Source organism: Rana temporaria, chromosome 2 (genome assembly GCF_905171775.1).
Source record: "Rana temporaria chromosome 2, aRanTem1.1, whole genome shotgun sequence".
Taxonomy (NCBI): domain Eukaryota; kingdom Metazoa; phylum Chordata; class Amphibia; order Anura; family Ranidae; genus Rana; species Rana temporaria.
The window spans coordinates 339,905,732-339,926,997 of record NC_053490.1 but is presented as its reverse complement, the minus strand read 5'-3'; the positions used below and the strand labels follow the sequence as shown (position 1 = coordinate 339,926,997).

Genomic DNA, 21,266 nt, shown 5'->3' with positions numbered 1-21,266 from the left:
GGCCTACACATGACCGAACATGTCTGCTGAAACTGGTCCGCGGACCAGTTTCAGCAGACATGTTCGGTCGTGTGTACGGCCCATTAGACTCTAAGTTGCTGCATCTTACAAACACAAATCTATTTGTAAATCTGGCAAATTGGTAATTACACTTTTTTGCCAGCAAATTATTCCAGTATGTGGGGAATCAAATAGTACATTGTTTATAATTGCTTTAATTCCTAAAATTGCATACATTTCTGTCGATCAGACAGGTGTGCTTGCAAAAGTTCAAATGAAAAAACTTTTATTGTTTGGTTTCTGATAAATAATTCTGAAGACCTGTTGATTTGATCACCCAAAATAAGTTGTTTGTCACAGTCAGCTGATATTTTGTTTTATATAATTTAGGTACACAATCATTGGCGACGGTTATAGAAGATGTCAAGCAGATGGAACTTGGAGTTTGCCTATTCCTGAATGTGAAGGTACAGTAAAGAATTTAAGACTTAACTTAGAAAAAAAGGTTTACTCAACGCTTTGGTAAGCTCCATAGGCAAGCGCACAGGGTGTGCCCGGTGTGCCCAGGCACACCCTAATCACCCTGTGCAGCACAGATTCCCCCTACTGCCCTAGCTCCCCCCTCCTTCCCTCTGCAGTACTACGCCGACTTATGTTTAAGCGTATGCCCCAACAGAGATACGCTTAAACATATCTAAGATACGACGGCTTGCGCCGTCCTATCTTAGATTGCAATATTTTGAATGGCCGCTAGGTGGCGCTTCCATTGCGGTTGGCATGATGTGATTGGTTAAAAACCCTCCAGCAGGGGGGCGTGGCCGGGATGTGAACAGGAGCAGACGTGTGCTGACTGAGCTCCGCTCCTACCGGTATCCTGACTATATTCCAGCGCCGATTCCTACTCCCAGCAACCACCTGCCTGACATCCTGGGGCGAAAGAAGGCACCCGGCACCCCGAGGCCTCCGTTGTCTCCGGGTAAGCTCCGCTCCTCCGTCGGGATCGGTGACCGAGTCGCGGCGGCCATCTTGCCCATGAGGCTCCCAGCACAGGCGATGTCGGCCAGCTCTCCAGCCTCCCCTAATCCACCTGCATCCCACGCCGCATCGCATGCTGAGCTCCTGGCGGCCATCAAGGAGGGTCGGGACTCGGTGATGGTCAAGATCGACCACTTAGTGGCGGATGTCAGCCTGATCCGCCACGACATGGACAAATTTAGGGCCCGGTTCGTGGAGGCGGAGGACCGCATATCACAGCTGGAGGACTCTACAAGGGCAGATTCCAGGGACCTACACGCACTGAAAATCCAGGTTAAAGCCCTGCAAGAGAAATCCATTGACACCGAAAATCGCCTCAGGAGGAATAATGTCAGGGTCCTGGGCCTCCCTGAAAAGGTGGAAGTCCTCAGGCCTGCAGAATTTACGGAAGCCTTTCTGATCTCCCTCTTGGGCCTGCCTGCCATGCCGCCCACGTTTGTGGTTGAGAGGGCCCACAGGGTCCCCCCCAAGCCTCCGATCCCCGGTGCCCCTCCTCGACCTTTCCTACTTCGGCTGCTCAACTACAGGGATAGGGATCGAATCCTTGCTGCTGCCAGAGAGAAACGGGACCTGCTTTACAACGGGGCCAGGATCATGCTCTTCCCTCATTACTCCCCAGAAGTACAGCACCGTCGCCGCTCCTTTACTGAGGTGAGGAGATGCCTACGAGATCAAGGTCTCAAATTCAGCCTACTCTATCCCAGCAAGTTACGAGTGATTGATGGTGACCGCACCCGCTTCTTCATGGATCCGGAGGCAGCTATAGCGTGGCTGGAGAGTCGGTGAGGGCCCTCATCCTGTGGCAAGTACCCCTCTTTTTTTCTGCCCTGTTTTTCTTGTTTTATTCATCTCATGTGGGTCGTCCACCTCCCCCCATTTGGCCCATTGACACGGCGCCCTGGCCGGCTCTCCCCATTGGACTGCCATATCTGCTGTGGTTAATCCGAAGATCCTTTTGCCCCATCACTGCTAGGCACTAGCTGTGGCTGCCGCTGCCCTACCCCTTCCCCCTTCTCTCCGTTGATGGGTGTGCAGGACTGCCATGTTACCTCTGAAGTTGCCTGTTGACTGGCTCACGATCCGGTACTTTACCCCTGCCCCCTACATACCACTGAGTCTTCTCCACGGGCCCCGGCCCTCATCGTTCTTTGGTTTTTGCCCCTCTCAGTTGACTTTGGGCATCGGCCACTGTTTCTCTGTTCTGACCGGGAATCGGTCCCTTCTTCGGTTACTAGGAGATGTGATTGCTCAGTCCACCAACAAGGATGCATGCCACCCCGACCCGTGATTGTGGTGGCACTCCAGGACTGCTGCCCCCCCGTTTTTTTGGTCCCCCCCCCCCCAATTTTTTTTTGTCTGTTTTTTTCTCCCTAATGTCCCCCTTTGCTACCCGGAGCCTGGACACTGGCGGTTGGTCTCTGATGTGCCTGCCGTCCGGGTGCAGATGTGGGCGACCTGGCGCCTACTGTGTAGGGCCACCGGTTTTTAGGGGCTCATTTACACTGTTTTTTGAATGTTTTTGGGGTAAAACTATTCCCACCCTCCTAACCGTTGTTAGGGGGCCGGGACATGGTAGGATAGGTACTTTGTGCCTGGGAATTTAGTTTTGTTTAATGTTGTTTGTGTCTGCTCAGCTCTATGCATTCCACTTTTGTTTGAATATGTCATGCCCAGATGTTCATAATGTGCAATACTGTGTGCTTGGGATCTTGCTGCTCCTGAGGTGCGCAAGAGTGTATTTATTTGGTCCTCCCCCCTATTTCCTGCCCCCTTTACCAGATGGCTGACCGCTCACCTGATTCATTCACCATTCTCTCCTGGAATGTCAGAGGCCTCAACTCTAAATTTAAGCGTGCCACCCTTTTCCAATATTTAAAGGCTCGCTCGCCTCAGCTTATTTTACTCCAAGAAACCCATCTCATGGGCAGCAAGATCCTGACTCTTAAGAAACCCTGGGTGCAGAGGGCATTACATGCTACCTACTCTACGTATGCCAGGGGTGTGTCGATCCTTATTCACAAAAATTTCCCTTGTGTGATTGAGGAGGTCCGGTTGGACCCCCAAGGTAAATATGTGATACTGGTCTTCACGCTTTGGGCACAAATATACATTGTTGTTAACCTGTACATTCCCCCTCCCTTCTCGCCAGACTTGTTATATGAGGTTGTGGACAAGATTACGCCCTTTTGCCCTGGGAAGGTGTTGGTGATGGGTGATTTTAATGCCATCCTGTCCCATGACCTAGACAGACCGGCGCCACCTAAACACCGTTGTAGAGGTGGAAGCATCCTGGGGTGAGAGCCTATTCGTGCTTCTCGACTTCTTACAAGACCGCATCCCGGATAGATATGGCCTTCTCCAACCTCGCACTGTTAGCGGATGTGTTGGGGGCGGACTATCTCCCGAGCGGTCTGTCGGACCACAGTCCCCTGATGGTGGTGCTTCGCTCTCCGGCACTGCGCAGTGCTGCGCTTTGGCGGCTGGGCGCGCAATGGGTCACTCATCCTGACATAACTGATGCCGTGCCCCCCTTGCTAACTGAGTTCTGGGAACGTAATACAGGTACTGCCTCCCCTGAGGTTGTGTGGGACGTGTTTAAGGCTTACACTAGAGGGCAATACATTTCCTCCATAGCTAGTGTCAAGAAACAACATTCAGCTCAGACTCGGGAATTGGAGAAATTAATCACTGACAACACGGACAGGTACAATTTGGACCCCACCCCGGTGCACTTTGATCAAATGATGGCGGCCCAACGGGACCTACATTTACATATGGCCGAGGCAGCTCGCCTGGAGATCCACAAGGGCAAACAACGTGCTTTTGAACAGGGAGACCGGAACGGCCGCCTGCTGGCCATGATGGCTCAACATGATCACCCCCTCACGACAATCTCGCTCCTTCAAACTCCTGGGGGTGGTACTGTGTCCTCCCTCCAGGAGATCCTCCAGACCTTTAGTGACTTCTATAGGACTTTGTATTCCTCTGGACTGCCCGCAGATTTCCGACCTGAGACTTTAAATACTTTGATGGACTCACTGGCGTTGGGCTGGCTTTCGGATGGGGAGAGGGAGGCTTTGGTTCAACCATTCACGGCCCTGGAGGTGCAGAGGGCCATCCAGTCCTTCCCACCGGGCAAAGCGCCTGGGCCGGATGGACTTCTGATTTCTACCGAGCACATGTGGGCCTTCTGGCCCCCTTGCTGGCTCAGCTATACACATCATCCTTGACGGACGGCAGTCTTCCCGCTTCCATGTACCACGCCCACTTGACGTTGATATACAAACCTCCTAAGGACCCAACTCTCTGTGCCTCATACAGACCTATTGCTCTGCTCAATACCGATTTTAAAATCTTGACTAAACTCCTTGCCCTTCGGCTATACCCCATGCTGCCCACGGTAATAGACTCGGACCAGACTGGTTTTATGCCCCGCCGGTCTACGGACGTTAACCTCAGGAGACTTTTCACCAACATACACACTCAACACAATAATGTAGGGACGAGGACTGTGGCCTCACTAGACGTTGAAAAGGCTTTTGACGCTGTCGAATGGCCTTTCCTATGGGAAACCTTGCGTAGGATGGGTTTTCCGCTACTGTTTATCAAATGGCTTCAGGTGATCTACAAGACCCCTACTTCCTCGGTGCGCCTGGGTGGTGGCCTTTCCGCCCCCTTCGGGCTTTCCGGGGAACGCGGCAGGGCTGCCCTCTCTCTCCGGCACTATTTGCTCTTGCCATTGAACCGGTGGCGGAAGCTTTACGCTCGTCACCGCTTATTAGAGGTCTCCGTGTGGGCTTGCTGGAGGAGAGGGTAGCTCTGTACGCGGATGACATGTTACTGTTCCTGAATGACGCCGGTCCCTCGTTGCAGGGTGCATTGACCGTGTTAGACACATTTGCCTCGGTCACTGGGCTCAGGGTGAATTGGTCCAAATCGTTGCTTTTCCCGATTGATCAGGCAGCCAGATCTACCTCCCAGCCTAATAGCCCTCTATGCTGGGTTAGCTCCTTTAGATATCTGGGTGTACAGGTCTCTGCTTCGGCTTCTGAGTTCATTTCGCTAAATTTGTCTCCGGTCCTGATAGAGGCCCAGTCCAGGCTTAAGGCATGGAGTAATCTCCAGTTGTCTGGGGGAGGGTAAACCTTATTAAGATGAAGATTGTTCCCAAGTTGATATACCTCTACCGCCATTCCCCGTAGTGGATACCTAAGTCCTTTTTCCGTAAACTGAACCAGATTTTCTCTTCCTTTATTTGGGGCCCCTCTCCGCCCAGATACAAACTGGCGACTCTGATGAGGCCGCGAACACAGGGGGGAATGGCGTTCCCCGATTGTCACAAGTATTTCCTAGCAACTCAGTTGGTAACTGCGGCCTGGTGGCTGAGACCGGATGGGACCAACACCTCTACTGCCCTAGAGGCCTCGGTGGTCGGTTCGCTGGAGGCCCTTCAGTTTTTACTGTTCCGTGGCCCCCGCGCGCTGTACCCCTTGACCCCTTCCATGCTTACCACTCTGCGGGCGTGGAGGACGGGACTGGCCATCGAGAAATGCAAGCCCACTGAGGTTTCTCCCAATGCCCCTATCTGGGGGAACCCAGCCTTAGCCCACTTCTATAAGCTTCTGGATCCCGTTGCGTGGTCGAGGTGCGGTATCAAATTGATTTTGCACGTCGTCTCGCAAAATAAGCTAATACCCTTTGCTGAGCTTAAATCTACATTTAATTTGCCCCCACATTATCTCTTTAGATACCACCAGATGACACATGCATTCACGGCACAGTTCCCGCTGTCGTCCTGCATCGTGGCCCAGTCGGAGTTGGAGAGAACACTTCGGTTTTGCTGCGATACGAAACCTACTTCGCACCTATACTCCTACCTGATCTTTGTGTCTCTTCCTCCTCTGGATGGGCTGCGGTCCAGATGGCAGTGACATTCCCACACTGGATGCTGATGACTGGGATGATGTGTGGGATCTCCCCTTCCGCACTCTGGTCTCAATTCGTTACAGGCTGGTACAGTTTAAGATTGTCCACAGGGCTTATTTCACCCCACATAGACTTCACAAGATGAACCCTGCTCATTCCCCAGAGTGTTGGAGGTGTAGCGCCTCCCCGGGCGATGCCCCGCAGTAAAACAGTACTGGGAAGAGATACTGGAAACGGTTAATAAGGTTGCGGCAGTTCAACTGCCACTAGCGATGGAAGTATGTCTCCTGGGTATTGTTGAGAATGTGGTTCAGTCCTACACCCCCCTCAGGGGGAGGCTGGTGAACACCAGCCTCCCCCTGTATAAGGACACATACTTCTGCGGGCATCCCCGATTAATGTATGACAAGGTATGGCGAGCCTGGCTGGCGGAATCTGACACTGCTGGCTGATATCTAAGTGAATGACATGTTTGACCTGGGGCCCAGACTCTACTCCATTACTGATTAGGATGTCTGGTGCGCCGGCGCGCCGAGGGAGTATGGTAGCGGTGGGGGGGCACTTTCTGCCCCCCCCCCCTGCTCGTATACATCTGTCAAGTGGTAGCACATCGCTAGGATATAGGATGACATGTATGTTGGTTCATGGTATATGCATATGAGCTGTGTATCTATGTATTGTCTTCTGTCTTGTTGTTGTATTGTTTGAAAATCTCAATAAAAACAATAAAAAAAAAAAAAAACCTCCAGCAGCACTGAATGTGCGTTCTGAAAGAACGCTGGATGCGGGACAGGCCAGTAGCTCAATTGCATATTGAGCAAGCTCTGGCCAGTGGTCCATCCTCAAGACCCAGTAACCCAGTGGATGCTCTGTTGGAAAGGTCTCTGTCTGATTTTGCCCCTACATATTCCTGCACCATGTAATGCATACGCTGGCGATGGTTGCTTGAACCAAAGACTGAAGAATTGTCTAAAGGCATCAGCCACCTTCTCCACTGCTCTTTCTGTGCCAAAAACAAAGCCTCAGCAACACGTCCAGCACCAGGAAATTGTAACCCCCAGAGTCTGGAAATGCATTGCACAAACCTTTCTTAAAGGCCTGTTTCATCCTCTGCTCCCTCTGCGAAGGCATGATGAGTTCTGCAACCTTACCTTTGTAACGTGTATCAAGAAGGGTTGCCAGCCAGTAATGATTCCTCTCCTTGATACCACGAATCCTAGGTTCCTTTCGCAGGCTTTGCAGAATCAGGGAGGCCATGCAGCTTAAGCTTGCAGAGGCATTTGATCCTGGGTCCTCTGGGTCACTAAGGATCACATGATCCGCAACTACCTTCTCCCAGCCACATGAAACTCCATGGGTTTATGGGGACTGAAAACAATATCTTGAAGACTGCTGCTGAGTGTTATCCTCCACATCCATGCTGACACAATCCTCCTCCTCCTCCTTTTTTTCCTGTGTGTTTGGCGGGGGCCACAAGGAATACTATCTGGATAAAGGGGGCCTTGAGAGGTGAGGAAGTCCTCCTCTTCCTTCTGCTGTTCTGCCTCAAGTGCCCTGTTCATTATTCCATGAAGCGTGTGCTCCAACAGGAAGACAAGAGGGACAGTATCACTGATGCATGCTTTGTCACTGCTCACCATCCTCGTGGCCTCCTCAAATGGTGAGAAAACAGTGCATGCATTCTTGATCAGTAGCCAGTGTGGCGAAAAACAGCCAAGCTCCCCTGACCCTGTCCTGGTGCCATACTCGCACAGGTACTCATTGATGGCCCTCTGCTGCATATGCAGCCGCTGCAGCATTGACAACATTGAGTTCCACCTGGTGGGCATGTCACAAATGAGGCGGTTGGTGGGCATGTTGCATTCCCTTTGACTGACTGTCAGCCAGCCGAGCACTGGCATTATATGACCAGCGGAAATGACCACAAACTTTCCTGGCCTGCCTCAGGAGATCCTATAAGTCTGGGTACCTGCTCAAGAACCGCTTCACCACCAAATTCAGGACGTGAGCCAAACGGGGAACATGGGTTAAGTGTCCCTGTCAGAGGGCAGTGTTAACAATAAAATCTATATTTTAAGATTTAATATCATAAACATATGATAAGAGTTAAATAAGAGTTCTTTTGACCAGATAAAAAAAGCTTCAATATAATAAACATTTATTAGAGCTTATACAAAGTCTAATCTAACACACAGAACCTATCTATAGTCCCAAACAAGCAGGAAACCATAGGTTAAAATACAAACATTTACATGGAGGAATATAGAGCATATTCCTCTAAAACATTAGATTACAAGCGTGTACAGTTGCTACATGTAAGTATAAAATGCCTATACCATAGTTACCCTTTAAGACCCATTATTTAGGCCATGTCTCCATAAAGTGAGCTCTGCCTTCACTTCTGCTGTGGAGTATATCTCTCTATGCTGACGTCCCATTGGTTGGCCTAGCTAGGATCAGGATTGGAGGCTTTAAGTCTTAAGGCTTTCATGCAAAACCTGGTGACTATCTCGGATCAGCAGATTAAAGAGAATTTTCCCAGGGTTAAAAGGGTGGGGCTATATTCATTGCACATCCCAGCATGGGGTCAATTACAGAAAGTGGTTTAACTTAATGACTCTGAAATGTCTAGTAAGAACAAAGGGCTTTGCTATGTGCTAAATGCCATGAATTAGCAAGCTAAATTAACTATATATATTCACACATACATACATATCTTCAACCCCCTAAATGAAATATATTCATAATTACTATATATATAGATATATATATATCTATATATATAGCTATATCCATACACACATATACATATCTACATTTTGCCTAAGTGCTTGCATAGCCCCTTGAGCGCTTACAGAGCACCGCTGGTTCAGAGGACAAATCTGCAGAGGAAGAGGCCATAGAGGAAGAAGAGGAGGGGGTGGAGGAGAGAGCTGTGGCAGAATCACCACTAGCATTTTGGAGGGGTGGTGGCGGAACAAGCTCCAACAATACTGAACCCTGTCCTGCATCCTTCCCAGCTGCAGAATTACCCAGTGCACCGTCAAAGAAAGGTAACGTCCCTGTTCATGCCTGCTGGACCATGAGTCAGCGGTAATATGCACCTTACTGCTGACAGCCCTGTCCAACGAGGCCAAGACATTGCCTTCCACATGCCGGTAGAGAGCTGGAATGGCCTTCCGTGAAAAGAAATGTCATTTGGGAACCTTCCACTGAGGTACCGCACATTCCACAAATTCACGAAAGGAGGGAGAGTCTACCAGCTGAAAAGGCAGCAGTTGCAGTGCTAGCAATTTGGCCAAGCTAGCAGTCAGGCGCTGAGCATGTGGCTGGCTGGGACCGAATTTCTTTCTACGGTTTAGCAAATGGTGGTGTACCGCTAGCAGATTTGCCACAAGTACTTGGAACACCTATTGCTATACCTACATTCTTCTCCGTGCAAGTTTCTGAGAGGACTTGAAGTATAATGGGGTTGGAGAGCCCAGATGAGGAGGAAGAAGAAGAAGTCTGCCTTGTTGTTTGATGTGGGTCTTTCAAGTGCTGTTGCCAACGGACTGCATGGGAGGTCGTCATATGTCGGGGTCAAGCATGTGGTGCCCAAGCGGCTGCTGTTTTGACCACGCTTGATCCACTTCAGACATAAGTTGCAAACCGCAACGGTGCGATCTGCTACACACATGTCAAAAAAGGCACACACCAAAGAACTTTTCAAAATAAGTGGGGAGTCAGCAGTGCCCTGCACCTGCTTAGCTCTGCGGTGTGATGCAATAGAGTGGCTGCCCTTAAAGGGTCACTAAAGGAAAAAAAAAAATTTCGCTGAAATGACTGTTTACAGGGTATAGAGACATAATAGTTAACTTATTCCTTTTAAAAATGATTACAAATAGATAAAAATCAATCATATAATGTGCCTGCAGGTTAGTTTCACTTTTAAACTGGTTTCATGTTCCTGTGAACTAGAGAGACACACAGAACAAAAACAAACAAATCCAGGGCAGCGTTTTGTTTTTAAAATGAATCTGATTGGTTCTGTTAAGTTTTAGACACACAGTAATGACAGCTTAGACCACCGTGAAAAGCTCCCAGTACTGTGGTTATAAGGAAACAGGCAACCAGGAAGTGTGGAGATCACAGCAGAATTACAGCAACTTTGAAGCAAAAACGAACAATAAGGACATGAAACCAGTACTGCAGTAAGGTAAAGGAAGCTATTTAGCTAAAAAAAAAAATCCTTTAATGATCCTTTACGTTGCCCCCTGGAGGGCACCCTGCCTTCTTGTAGATGTGTCTCCTCCACTCTTCTATCAGGCACCCAAGTAGAGTCAGTGACCTCATCATCCCCTCCCTCCTCATCACTGGAGCAAACTTGGCAGTATGCTGCAGCTGGGGGAACATGATTGACAGTTTCTTGTCCTTCTTGAGCACCCCCTCTCTCTAGGCTCACGTTACTCCTTTCCTCAACCTGGGTACCATCATCCGAGCCTTCAAATTGCTGCTCATTCTCCATGTACCCGACACTGCGGTCGCATAGTTTGGGGGACTCCTCCTCCGTGCATGATGGTGGGGCTAGGGAAGGAGTGACTGTTGACAAGGAGCCACTTAACCAACTCTTCTGCATGTTGTGGCTCAATAACATGGCCAGCAGCAGAAAAATAGGACAATAGTGCCCTACGGCCACGTGCAGAGGTCCACGACCAGCTCTGTTGACTGTAGACACAGAGCCTGCTTGCCCTCTTTTAGTGGCCTGTGAGTGTCTCCCTCTCCTTGTTGGCCTACCGGACATGGTGTAAATTTTGTTTTGTAACACCACACTACACTGTATTGTGTACCGTGTACACTACCAGAAAAGCAGTAGTGAGTGCACTACGGGTGCACTGTATTGTGTACACCACCAGAAGTGTAATAGCAACTACGGCTGTACTGTATTGTGTACTGTGTACACCACCAGAAAAGTAGTAGCAAGTACACTACGGGTCTACTTGAAATGAATAGTGTTATACATGAATGAGTTATACATCACTGCTCCTAGTTTAACCAAATAGAACAGTAAAAATGTATTATAATCCAGATCACATAATTTCAATGGCTAGTAGTGATACGACTATGTTTATAAATTTACTTTTAGTATTTAGTATCTGGTATAATACAGAGAGGATGAAGAGGACTATGTTATGACCTTTAATTATACATGCACTTAGATGCAAGTCTTACTGTTGCAGTTTTGTTTTAAATCTGTAAATACGAACATTGCATAACTGCATTTAACTAACAGTTTGAATGTGTTGTAGATACTGGAGTCAGTGATACTGGGGTCACTGATATTCCCACTGGAACCGCCAGCCTAGCTGTCATGGACTCCATGACCTCCACATCCTTAATTCTGGAATAAAGACTGAGGGTTTCGTTGTTTCCAGTAAAGGGCTACTAGACATCTGGCTGCTGTTAAAATTTGTGTGGCCAGCTTTTTAGCTAGTGTGGAAAGTTTAGGAGGGGGGAGGCCCAGTAAAAAGAACTTAGGGGAGAGAGGGATATTTACCTCGAACAGCCAGTGAAGCAGTCCCTGGTTCGAATGCCAAAAGGGCTGGAGGAATGGGCAGTTCCAGTAAACATGAAGTAGCGTGCCCCGGTCCTGGAGACACCTCCAGCAGCAATCCGAGGCCGATGGAAAAATAGCATGCAGGCGTGACGGAGTGGAAGAGTACCTTGTATGTTTTTGAACATTAAGGTCCTAGTGAATAATTTCTGTGTCCATCTGCTCATTCTGGGGATGTTTTTTTTAGGGAGAATGCTCCAATACAGACTGCACAAGTAATGTATGTAACATTTATATATAAGATCATTGGGCCAGATTCACAAAGGAGATACGACGGAGTATCTCAGATACTCCGTCGTATCTCTCAGGCCCCGTACACACGACCAAACATGTATGCTGAAACTGGTCCGCGGGCCAGTTTCAGCATACATGTTCGGTCGTGTGTAGGCGCGAGCGGGCCGAATTCCAGCAAACATTTGCCCGCCGGGCCTTTTCCCAGCAGACAAATATTCCTGGACGTGTTTTAAAACCGTCCGCTGGAATCCTGCCCGCTCGGACATGTACGGTCGTCAGTACAGACCTACCGTACATGTCCGAGCGCCCGCCGTCCCTCGCATGCGTCGAATGACTTCGACGCATGCGTGGAAGCCTTTAAATGGCAGGCCCGCCCACGTCGCCGCGTCATCATCGCCGCGACGACGCGGACACGCCCCGCGTAATGTATACGCGCGGACTTCTGTACGATGGTTAGTACAACCATCGTACAGAAGCCCTCTGGCAGGCATGTACGGTGAAAACGGTCCGACGGACCGGTTTCACCGTACATGTTTGCTTGTGAGTACCCGGCCTCAGAGTATCTATGCGACTGATTCATAGAATCAGTTACGCATAGATAGCCCTAAGATCCGACAGGTGTAATTGTTTTACACTGTCGGATCTTAGGATGCAGTACCGCGGCCGCCGCTGGGGGGAGTTTGCGTCGTAAACCAGCGTCGGGTATGCAAATTAGGAGTTACGGCGATCCACAACGGTTTTTCGCGTTCGCTACGTCGCTGCTAGTCTAGTTTCCCGTCGCAAATTTAATCGTCGTTTTGGGTGCCCTAACTTTACACAGCACACGTATGTGCTGTATAAAGTATGGCCGTCGTTCCGGCGTCGAAATTTAAAAATTCACGTTGTTTGCGTAAGACGTCCGGGAATACGGAAGTACGCTACGCATGTCGCCGTTCGAAAAAATGACGTCAGTTCGCGCAAAGCACGGCGGGAATTTCGAGACGGAGCATGCGCAGTAGGTCCGGCGCGGGAGCGCGCCTAATTTAAATGGCACGCGCCCCTTTAAATTACGCGGGCTTACGCCGGAGGCCGCCAGCGTAGGTTTTCATTGCAAGTGCTTTGTGAATCAGGCACTTGCGATGAAAACTTGCGGCGGTGTAACGTATCTACGATACGTTACGCCGCCGCAGTTCTACGTGAATCTGGCCCTATGTACTTAAAGTTCAGTTCTTAGAAACGTTTCAAGAGAATTCCTCACTCCTTTTCCTATTCCTTTCTCCTATCCAGCAGAGCAGCAATACATAGTATAGACTTGGTTTGGTACCTTGAAAGTCTACATCTAGGCATTTTTCTAGTAGTAAAGCAAACACGATATGCTTATTTCTTTTCTATCTCTCATCAAAACAGGAGCAAAATTATTATTTCATTTTTAATAATCCAATCTGACATCAGTATGTATACCGTATACATAATATACATTTTTTTTTTGTTGTTTTAGTTAAGATCTGCCCATATCCTAACATTACACCGAAGACTTCCTTTATCCCTGTGAAAATCCAATACCAGTATGGTGACAAACTGACATACAACTGTAGTGAAGGATATCAGCTCACTGGAGAATCTGAGAGTGTCTGCAATCATGAAGGGAGATGGAGTCCAAAGCTACCTTCTTGCAGAGGTAAGTTGTAGATATTTTTGTGGGAATTGTATATGGATTTGTCTTTAGAGTTTCACATAGTATATCACATCCTAGAGTTATATAAAAGCTGAGCTATATTTGACACAAGCAAAGATGGCAACTTTAGATCAATGGTGTGATTTGTTGACACACAAGCCAAAGCCCTTCTTGTACTTTACTGCCTCACAGTACATCTTACCTCTCTGTGTCTCACAGGTAAGCAAGTCTCTGCATACTGCATCTTTAAACATGACCCTCTGCTGTCTACTGGTATTAATGTAAACCTATTTCTTGTTGACTATTTCAACAACTGTTCAGAGGTGTCACTAACTCTGTGAGGACCTAGCTCCCTGCCCCTCCATCAGTTCTCAAGACCTCTGTGTACCAGTTTTAACCAGTTGCCGAACAGGCCATGTTTAAATGATGGCTACAGTACAGTTTGGATAACTCACACAACCGGGAATGTCCTTGACCGTTGGGTCCTCTGGACCCGGCGCATCACGGAACGGGGTAAAGGGCAAATGACAGCAGCCCTTTACCACGTGATCACTTAATCCAATGATGGAGCGATCAGTTGTCAACAGAGTGACCGGAGCTTGTCCGGTTCGGCTCCTCCCCTCTCCTTGCACCGATCGGTACAGTGTGCAATAAGAGGAAGTGCAGCAACTCTGTAGGCTGGATCTGAAGTGCCCACAGCGCTGATCTCTGCCCATCCCTGGATCATCCTTCCATTCTCTTATGCTCCATGAGAAATAATTTAGTATTGTGACAATTTTGTGAAAGAAAAAAAGTCTTAATTTTGCAAAGAATTGTGGGAAAAAAATTACAACTTCAAAAAACTAAATACCTTGGAATGTCTACTTTCCAAAAAGGGGTAATTGTGGGGGTATTTATACTTTCCTGGCTTGTTAGTGTCTCCAGAAATGAAATAGGCCGTCAGTACATCAGGTGTGATCAGATGGGATCAATTTCCAATGATTGGCATTATAGTTTGTAGACTCTATACCTTTCACAAAGACCAAATAATAGAAACTCATTTTTACCAAAGATATGTAGCAGTATACATTTTGGACACAATTTTATATAAAAAAAAAAAATACTAATTTGCAAAATGTTATAGCCGAAACATAGAAGAATGATTTTTTTACAACATTTTTGGTATTTTTTCATAGTGGTGATCAAGTACCACCAAAAGAAAGCTCTATTTGTGTGAGAAAAAAAGAAAAAAAATCATATTGGTACAGTGTTGCATGACTGAGTAATTGTCATTCAAAATGTGAGAGCATTGAAAGCTGAAAATTGGTTTGGGCAGGAAGGGGGTATATATAAGTGCCCAGTGGGCAAGTGGTTAATCAAATGATAGGGCTTCACCATTCCTGCCCTTGATCTAATTCTTAGATGTGTGCATACAATTTCTTTTACTCCTATGGTAAACAATATCCTTATTGTACGTGTTCTGATGTGAGCAGCGGCGGACGTTTTCACGAGGAGCTCCGGGAATCCTGAATATCATCCGTCACCATCCATGCATCTAAACATCCATCCACAGCTAAAAAAAAAATTCCAGCCTGCTCAGCTCAGTCCCCTGTAGTGTCCTGTGCCATTATTTTGGGGCAATTATACCCGTAAACCACTGAGAATCGTCACCTCCAACTCCCACGGCCTCCGCCATCTTGCCAGCCTGAGGCCTCCTGGGGGGACTCGACACCAGCAGTTTTAGAGGTAAGGGACCACCATCCGTCCCCACCTTCCACCTATCTGGCGCAGTCCGGAGGCTGAGTCGAGTCTTCGGGACGTCTGCAGCAGCCACAGCCTGGTCCGGCCTAGTGTGGCCTGTGAATACCAGCTGTTTTCTGAGGCTGTTGTCCCGCGTGAGTGCACCTCGGTCGGTCTAGCCCGGCTTCGGAGGCGTGGATCTCCTCTCGGCATCCACCCGGTCACCCATCCAAGGCCCTGCCACCTCTATAGTGATCTCCCTGGATAGAACACCTGATGTCCTCCTCCTCCAAAAAAAGAGGGAAGGGGTACTCTAAAACCAATAAGACCAACACTCCAGTTCGGCTGCCACCGCCTGCCTCCCCGCATACGGATCCCAAACTGATCGGTCGGCTTCGGGGCCCTGCTGGGCAATCTGGAAATGGAGCCTGGGGAGTCTCAGATGGCGGAGGGGTCAGCCTCACCATCTCTGGACAGTACAGCCACGATCCTTTCTGCGATCGAGCAGAGTAGGACCTCGGTGCTGGTGCGCATTGATCATCTTGCTGAGGAGTGCAACTTAATACGGAATGACCTTGACAAAATAAGAAAGAGAATGACCAAAACTGAAACCAGACTGTCTGCAACCGAAGATCTTACAGCCACCCATGCCACCTCCATCGCTGAGTTGCAGTGCACAGTACAGTCCCTTGTTGCAAAATCTGACAATGCTGAAAACATTTTGAGGCGCAATAATATCAGGGTCCTGGGTCTACCTGAGAGCGAAGAGGGGGAACGCCCTGCTGAATTCGTGGAGGAGTTCTTTAAAACTCTCCTGGGCCTTACAGATGTCCCAGCAACTTACGTGGTTGAAAGGGTCAACGGGTGCCCACTGGCCGTGTCATCCCAAGGAATATTCCCCGCCCGTTTCTGGTCCGCTTCCTCAACTATAGGGACAGGATCCTTTCTGAAGCCCGGACACATCCCAATCTAAAGAGTATAAAAGTGCAGCGCAAAATTCAATAAGAATATATATAAATCTATATATATATTTGTGTATACAGATCAATCCATATACAGGTGAAATTTCCAAATCGTCTTTCAGGACAGCACCTGAGAAATCAGGGCTCCTCCCTCCACATAAAACACCTCCTCCATCCAAACTTCAAAAGGAGGCCTTACCATCACAATCCTCAGTTTTTTGTGTTTCCTCCAGCTGGAGGAACACCTCCGGTGAGGGCCATGATCTTTCAGGTGTTGCCTGGGAGACGTGGGTTCTCACTTACCTAATTTTTTCTATGGATCTGACCCTCCCACTTGCCTTGCTGTGTCTTGGTCCCGTGGGCTCCTTCTCCCCCTTCCGTGCTCGGGGAGAGCCTGTATGTCCGGTCGGGCAGCCGTTTTTTTTGGCACGGAGCAGGTCCAGTAAACCATTGCAGGCTCCGGCGTCCGAGGAGGGCCTCGGACGCGCCTGCATGCAGGAAGTCTCAAAAATATTCCAATTGCACACCTTCCTGGAAAATGGCCGATAAGAAAAGAGAGTGCTGAAGCGATTACCAGCTGGGAACCGGAAAGGAAATCATGTAGACATATTCGCCAGCTGTTTTGATCGCTTCTATGCATCAAAGAATTTCTGGACGTTTTTCTAAATGATCCTCTATGTGCTGGCGAATATGTCTACATGCATGCAGGAAGTGGCTGCGCTTCCGGGTCGGCGCATGACGTCATTTCCTACGCATGCGCAGGGGGGGAAGGCAGGGTCACCTGGTGCCTTCGGATGGGTATTTCCGGTTCCGGATCAGCGCAGCAGCGTTCTTGAATCCGGAATCGTATCCCATCTATCGCACGCGCCCGCAATGCACTCTGCAATGGAGGAGGATGCGGAAAAGGGGGCAAGCCAAGGCACCAGCAAGGCCAAGGTAAGGCGAGGTCCTTCTTAATACCCGGGTGCCTGTATCTCCAACAGGGGGGGTTACCTCACCCATCTTCCCCTCTCCCCTACCCCCCACCTCCCTGGGCTGGTCAGGCACTGTAAATGTTTGTTGCCTAGCAATAAGGGTCTGTTTTCTGGTGGTGGTGGTATATTGCTTGCAGGGCACAGGGAAAGTTTTTTTTTCCTAAGTGCACCTGCACCTGCACAGTTTTTTGTTCACCAGAATATGGTATTCTTAGCGTGCATCCCTGATTTTTGTCTAATGTACAGGGGAAAGGCTCTGCTCAAACAGTGAAAAGGAGATGTCCTGTCTGTAAAGGGAAGCTGAGCGAAACTTGGAAAAAATCCCTTTGTGCGGATTGCACAAGCAATGTCCTAAAGGAAACTCCGTCCTTGTGTGGGGAGTTAATGTCCACCCTTAGGGAGGTACTTCGTACCACTTTTCAGGCTTTCAGGTCTAACTTAGGAGATCAGCCTGTAGAGGAACCTGGAGTTTCACATTTCTCTTCAGTAAGCGAGGCTCAGGTTTTGGTCACCCCAGTCTCTCAAGAAACTTCACAGGAAGTCTCGGGGGACGCGGACTCCAAAGAGGATAATGAAGCCCAGTCAGCTTCACAGTATAAATTGTCTCTGGAGAAGGTTGCAGGGCTTTTGAAAGTTATCCATGCGACTCTGGGGATAGAGGAAGAGAAAAAATAACTTTCCCTACATGACCGTATGTATGCGGGTTTAGGGGATACCAAAGGCCGTGTATTTCCAGTGCACTCTTTAATCACGGAGATGATTAAAAAGGAATGGTTGGATCCTGAGAATAAGACATTTTTTTCCAGGGCGCATAAGAGGAGGTTCCCTTTTGAGGAAGACCCACAGGCCATCTGGAATAAGGTCCCTAAATTGGACAGGTTTCAAAATCTACCGAATTGGCCTTTGAAGATATGGGCATGTTAAAGGAGTCCATGGACAAAAGAATGGATCTGCTTTTAAAAAAGACCTGGCAATCCGTGATGAACAATCTTAAACCAGCTATGGCAACGACTTGTGTTGCCAGAAACCTGGAACATTGGATAGGCCAGATAAAGTCGCATATCACAGCAGACTCCCCAAAGCAGGAGATTTTAGACTCCTTTAACACTCTTTCAGCTGCTGTGTCGTATATCGCAGACGCTTCTGCAGAATCAATCCATATGTCAGCGAGGTCAGCAACTCTGACAAATTCTGTCAGAAGGGCCCTATGGCTTAAAACTTGGTCGGGTGATGCGGCCTCCAAAATAGGTTGTGTGGCCTACCTTTTTCTGGTGATTTACTGTTTGGTCCAGAATTGGAATCGATTCTCGACAGAACAGCAGATAAAAAGAAGTCTTTTCCGGTCAAAAACAAACGTTTTTTTTGTCTGCAAAGGCAGCAGGAGCAAAAGACTCAAAACAAGAGGAAGCTGTGGCCTACGCAAAAAGGTAAAGGTAGGGGTGGAGTTTTCCTCCATCCTCCAGCCTCCGAGAAGCCACAATGACTCTCCGCTGCAGGTAGGGGGAAGACTCCAGAAGTTTGTTCCCCAGTGGAGAGACAGTACCTCAAATCAGTTCATCCTAAATTTACTTCAAAGGGGATATGTGATAGAACTCAAGGAAGAACCCCCAAAAAGATTCCTGGCAACGAATGTCCCGAGGGATCCCGCAAAAGCTCCTGATTTCTCAAAGGGTGGTTGTTCCGGTCCCAAAACAGGAGTTTTTCCAGGGGTCTATTCACATTTTTTTCTGGTAAGAAAACCTTCAAGAGATGGCCTTACTAGTCTTCTCAACAGTGGTACAGGGACAACATGTTCAGATCCTGTCGGACAATGCCACGACAGTGGCTTACATAAACAGACAAGGGGGCACCAGAATCAGGGGGCTCCAGGGCCTAGCCAAAAATATTCTAAGGTGGGCAGAGTCCCATACTCTATCCTTATCGGCGGTCCATCTAAAGGGGACTCTGAACGGGATAGCAGACTTCCTCAGCAGGAACTTGGTCTTAGAAGCGAAATGGCAGCTAAACCCAGAGGTGTTCAACCTGATAGTAAAAAAGTGGGGTCATCCAGCCATAGATCTGTTTGCGAACCAAGAGAATGCACAGATCTCCCGTTTTTTTTTACTCTCTAGACAGGAGCAGGTCAGCTCTGGGGATGGACGCTCTAGCACACAGCTGGAGTTTTCACCTCGGTTCCCCCGTTCCAGCTCATCCCTCTAGTGCTAGCAAAGATCCAGAAGGAAGATGCAGCAGTGATCCCTGTCACCCCTTTTTGGCCCAAAAGGCCTTGGTTTTCGGCCCTTCTGCAGATGCAGGTCAAACCTTACTGGCACCTACCACTGAGAAAGGATTTGCTTCTACAGGGTCCTCTGTTTCATCAGGACCTAAAAAAGCTAAATCTCACAGCCTGGTTTCTGAGGAGCAGCTCCGAAGGAGGAAAGGTTTCTCACCCAGATTAGTAGCGACCCTCTTATCCAGCAGGAAACGGGTTACTAGGTCAATGTATTCCAAAGTCTGGAAGGTTTTTAATTCCTGGTGCACGGCATCTGGTAGGTCTTTAAAACAAATTTCTTCTGTCCTAGAATTTCTACAGGAAGGGGCCTACAAGGGGCTAGCGGTCAGTACCCTCAAGGTCCAGGTGGCCGCTCTTGGGGTATTTCTGGAAAAGGCAGTTTCCTCAGAACCTTTAGTAAAAAGGTTCTTTAAGGCCCTTACTAGATCTAGACCAGTAGTGGTGAAAGATTGTCCGTCATGGGATTTGCCAGTGGTGTTACAGGCCCTGACCAGGGAACCTTTTGAACCTTTGAGTTTAGTCTCCCTATAATTATTAAATTTAAAAACAGTTTTTTTAGTGGCTGTTACAACAGCTCGAAGGATCAGCGAGCTACAAGCCTTATCTATCAGGGAGCCTTTTTGTTTAATTTTTCCAGATAGAATTATTTTGAAACCAGACACAATTTTTTTGCCGAAGGTTGCTTCGATCAAGAATCGTTCTCAGGAAATAGTTCTTCCTACATTTTGCTCTAATCCGAAAGTAAAAAAGGAAGAGGAATTCCATTCCCTGGATGTTAGAAGAGCAGTTTTGTGTTACCTGGAAGCCACAAAAGTTTATAGGCGTTCAGACGCTTTATTTATTTTATTTTCTGGTAGTAAAAAAGGAAAGCAAGTCTCAAAAGGAACCATTGCCAGATGGCTCAGAATGGCTACCGCAAATGCATATTCAGCCTCAGGACAGGAGTGTCCAGAAAATTTACATGCTCACTCTACTAGAGCAGCAGCGGTAAGTTGGGCAGAAAGAGCTGGTGCCACCCCCAAACAGATCTACAGAGCAGCTACCTGGTCAAACTTGTCTACCTTTGCCCGTCATTATAGACTAGATTTAATGACGGCGGAGGATCAGGCGTTCGGGAGGAAGGTCTTACAGGCTGTGGTCCCGCCCTAAGGGGGTAAGTCTCGACTGTCCTCTCAGGTGCTGTCCTGAAAGACGATTTGGAAAATTGCAAGTTAGTCTTACCGGTAACTTGTTTTCCAATAGGCTTTCAGGACAGCAGTAACCCGCCCTTGGTTTCCATATATGATGATACTGCTGTAATACTATGTAATAACTGTCACTTATGTGTTGCAGCCGGGGCTGGAGGTCTCTACAAACAACTGAGGATTGTGATGGGAAGGCCTCCTTTTGAAGTTTGGATGGAGGAGGTGTTTCCTGTGGAGGGAGGAGCCATGATATCTCAGGTGCTGTCCTGAAAGCCTATTGGAAAACAAGTTACCGGTAAGACTAACTTTTTTTTTAGTAAATAATATAAAGTCCAAATGTGTGAAACAAATTCCAAAATTGCCAGATAATAGGAATCTTCACCAGGTGACGGTTAAAATCCAAACTTAAAGTGCTCCCTCCACCAGTAAGAATGGGTACTCTCACCTCCAAACATGGACCACTGTTTTACCAGGTGGTCAATTAAGCAGATTTCTCAGCATGGAAAGCCAGCAAGCAGGATACATGGATCAGTTCCTCACAAGTCAGTAGTTTAAACCGGACCATACCATGAAAAAAGGAATCAAGATCTAAGTGCTCTCTGCTGAGCTAAAACATTTATTTTAAAAGTAATATAACACAGGCTACTCACATTAGCCAAGGTAAAAAACGGCAGTAAGAAATGTCAGAATGTCGGATCATTTGAAAACGATCT

General features: G+C 48.1%; 1 protein-coding gene across 6 annotated transcripts in view; it reads left to right on the top strand.

Annotated features, from left to right (window-relative positions):
• Positions 1–21,266, top strand: part of LOC120928425 (C4b-binding protein alpha chain-like) — a 232,455-nt gene that overhangs the window by 137,342 nt on the left and 73,847 nt on the right. For all 6 annotated transcript variants that reach the window (XM_040339524.1, XM_040339522.1, XM_040339521.1 and 3 more), the window contains 2 exons: positions 391–467; positions 13,266–13,445. In XM_040339524.1, the coding sequence (XP_040195458.1) occupies positions 391–467; positions 13,266–13,445 (257 nt within the window). The remainder of the gene's footprint in view (positions 1–390; positions 468–13,265; positions 13,446–21,266) is intronic.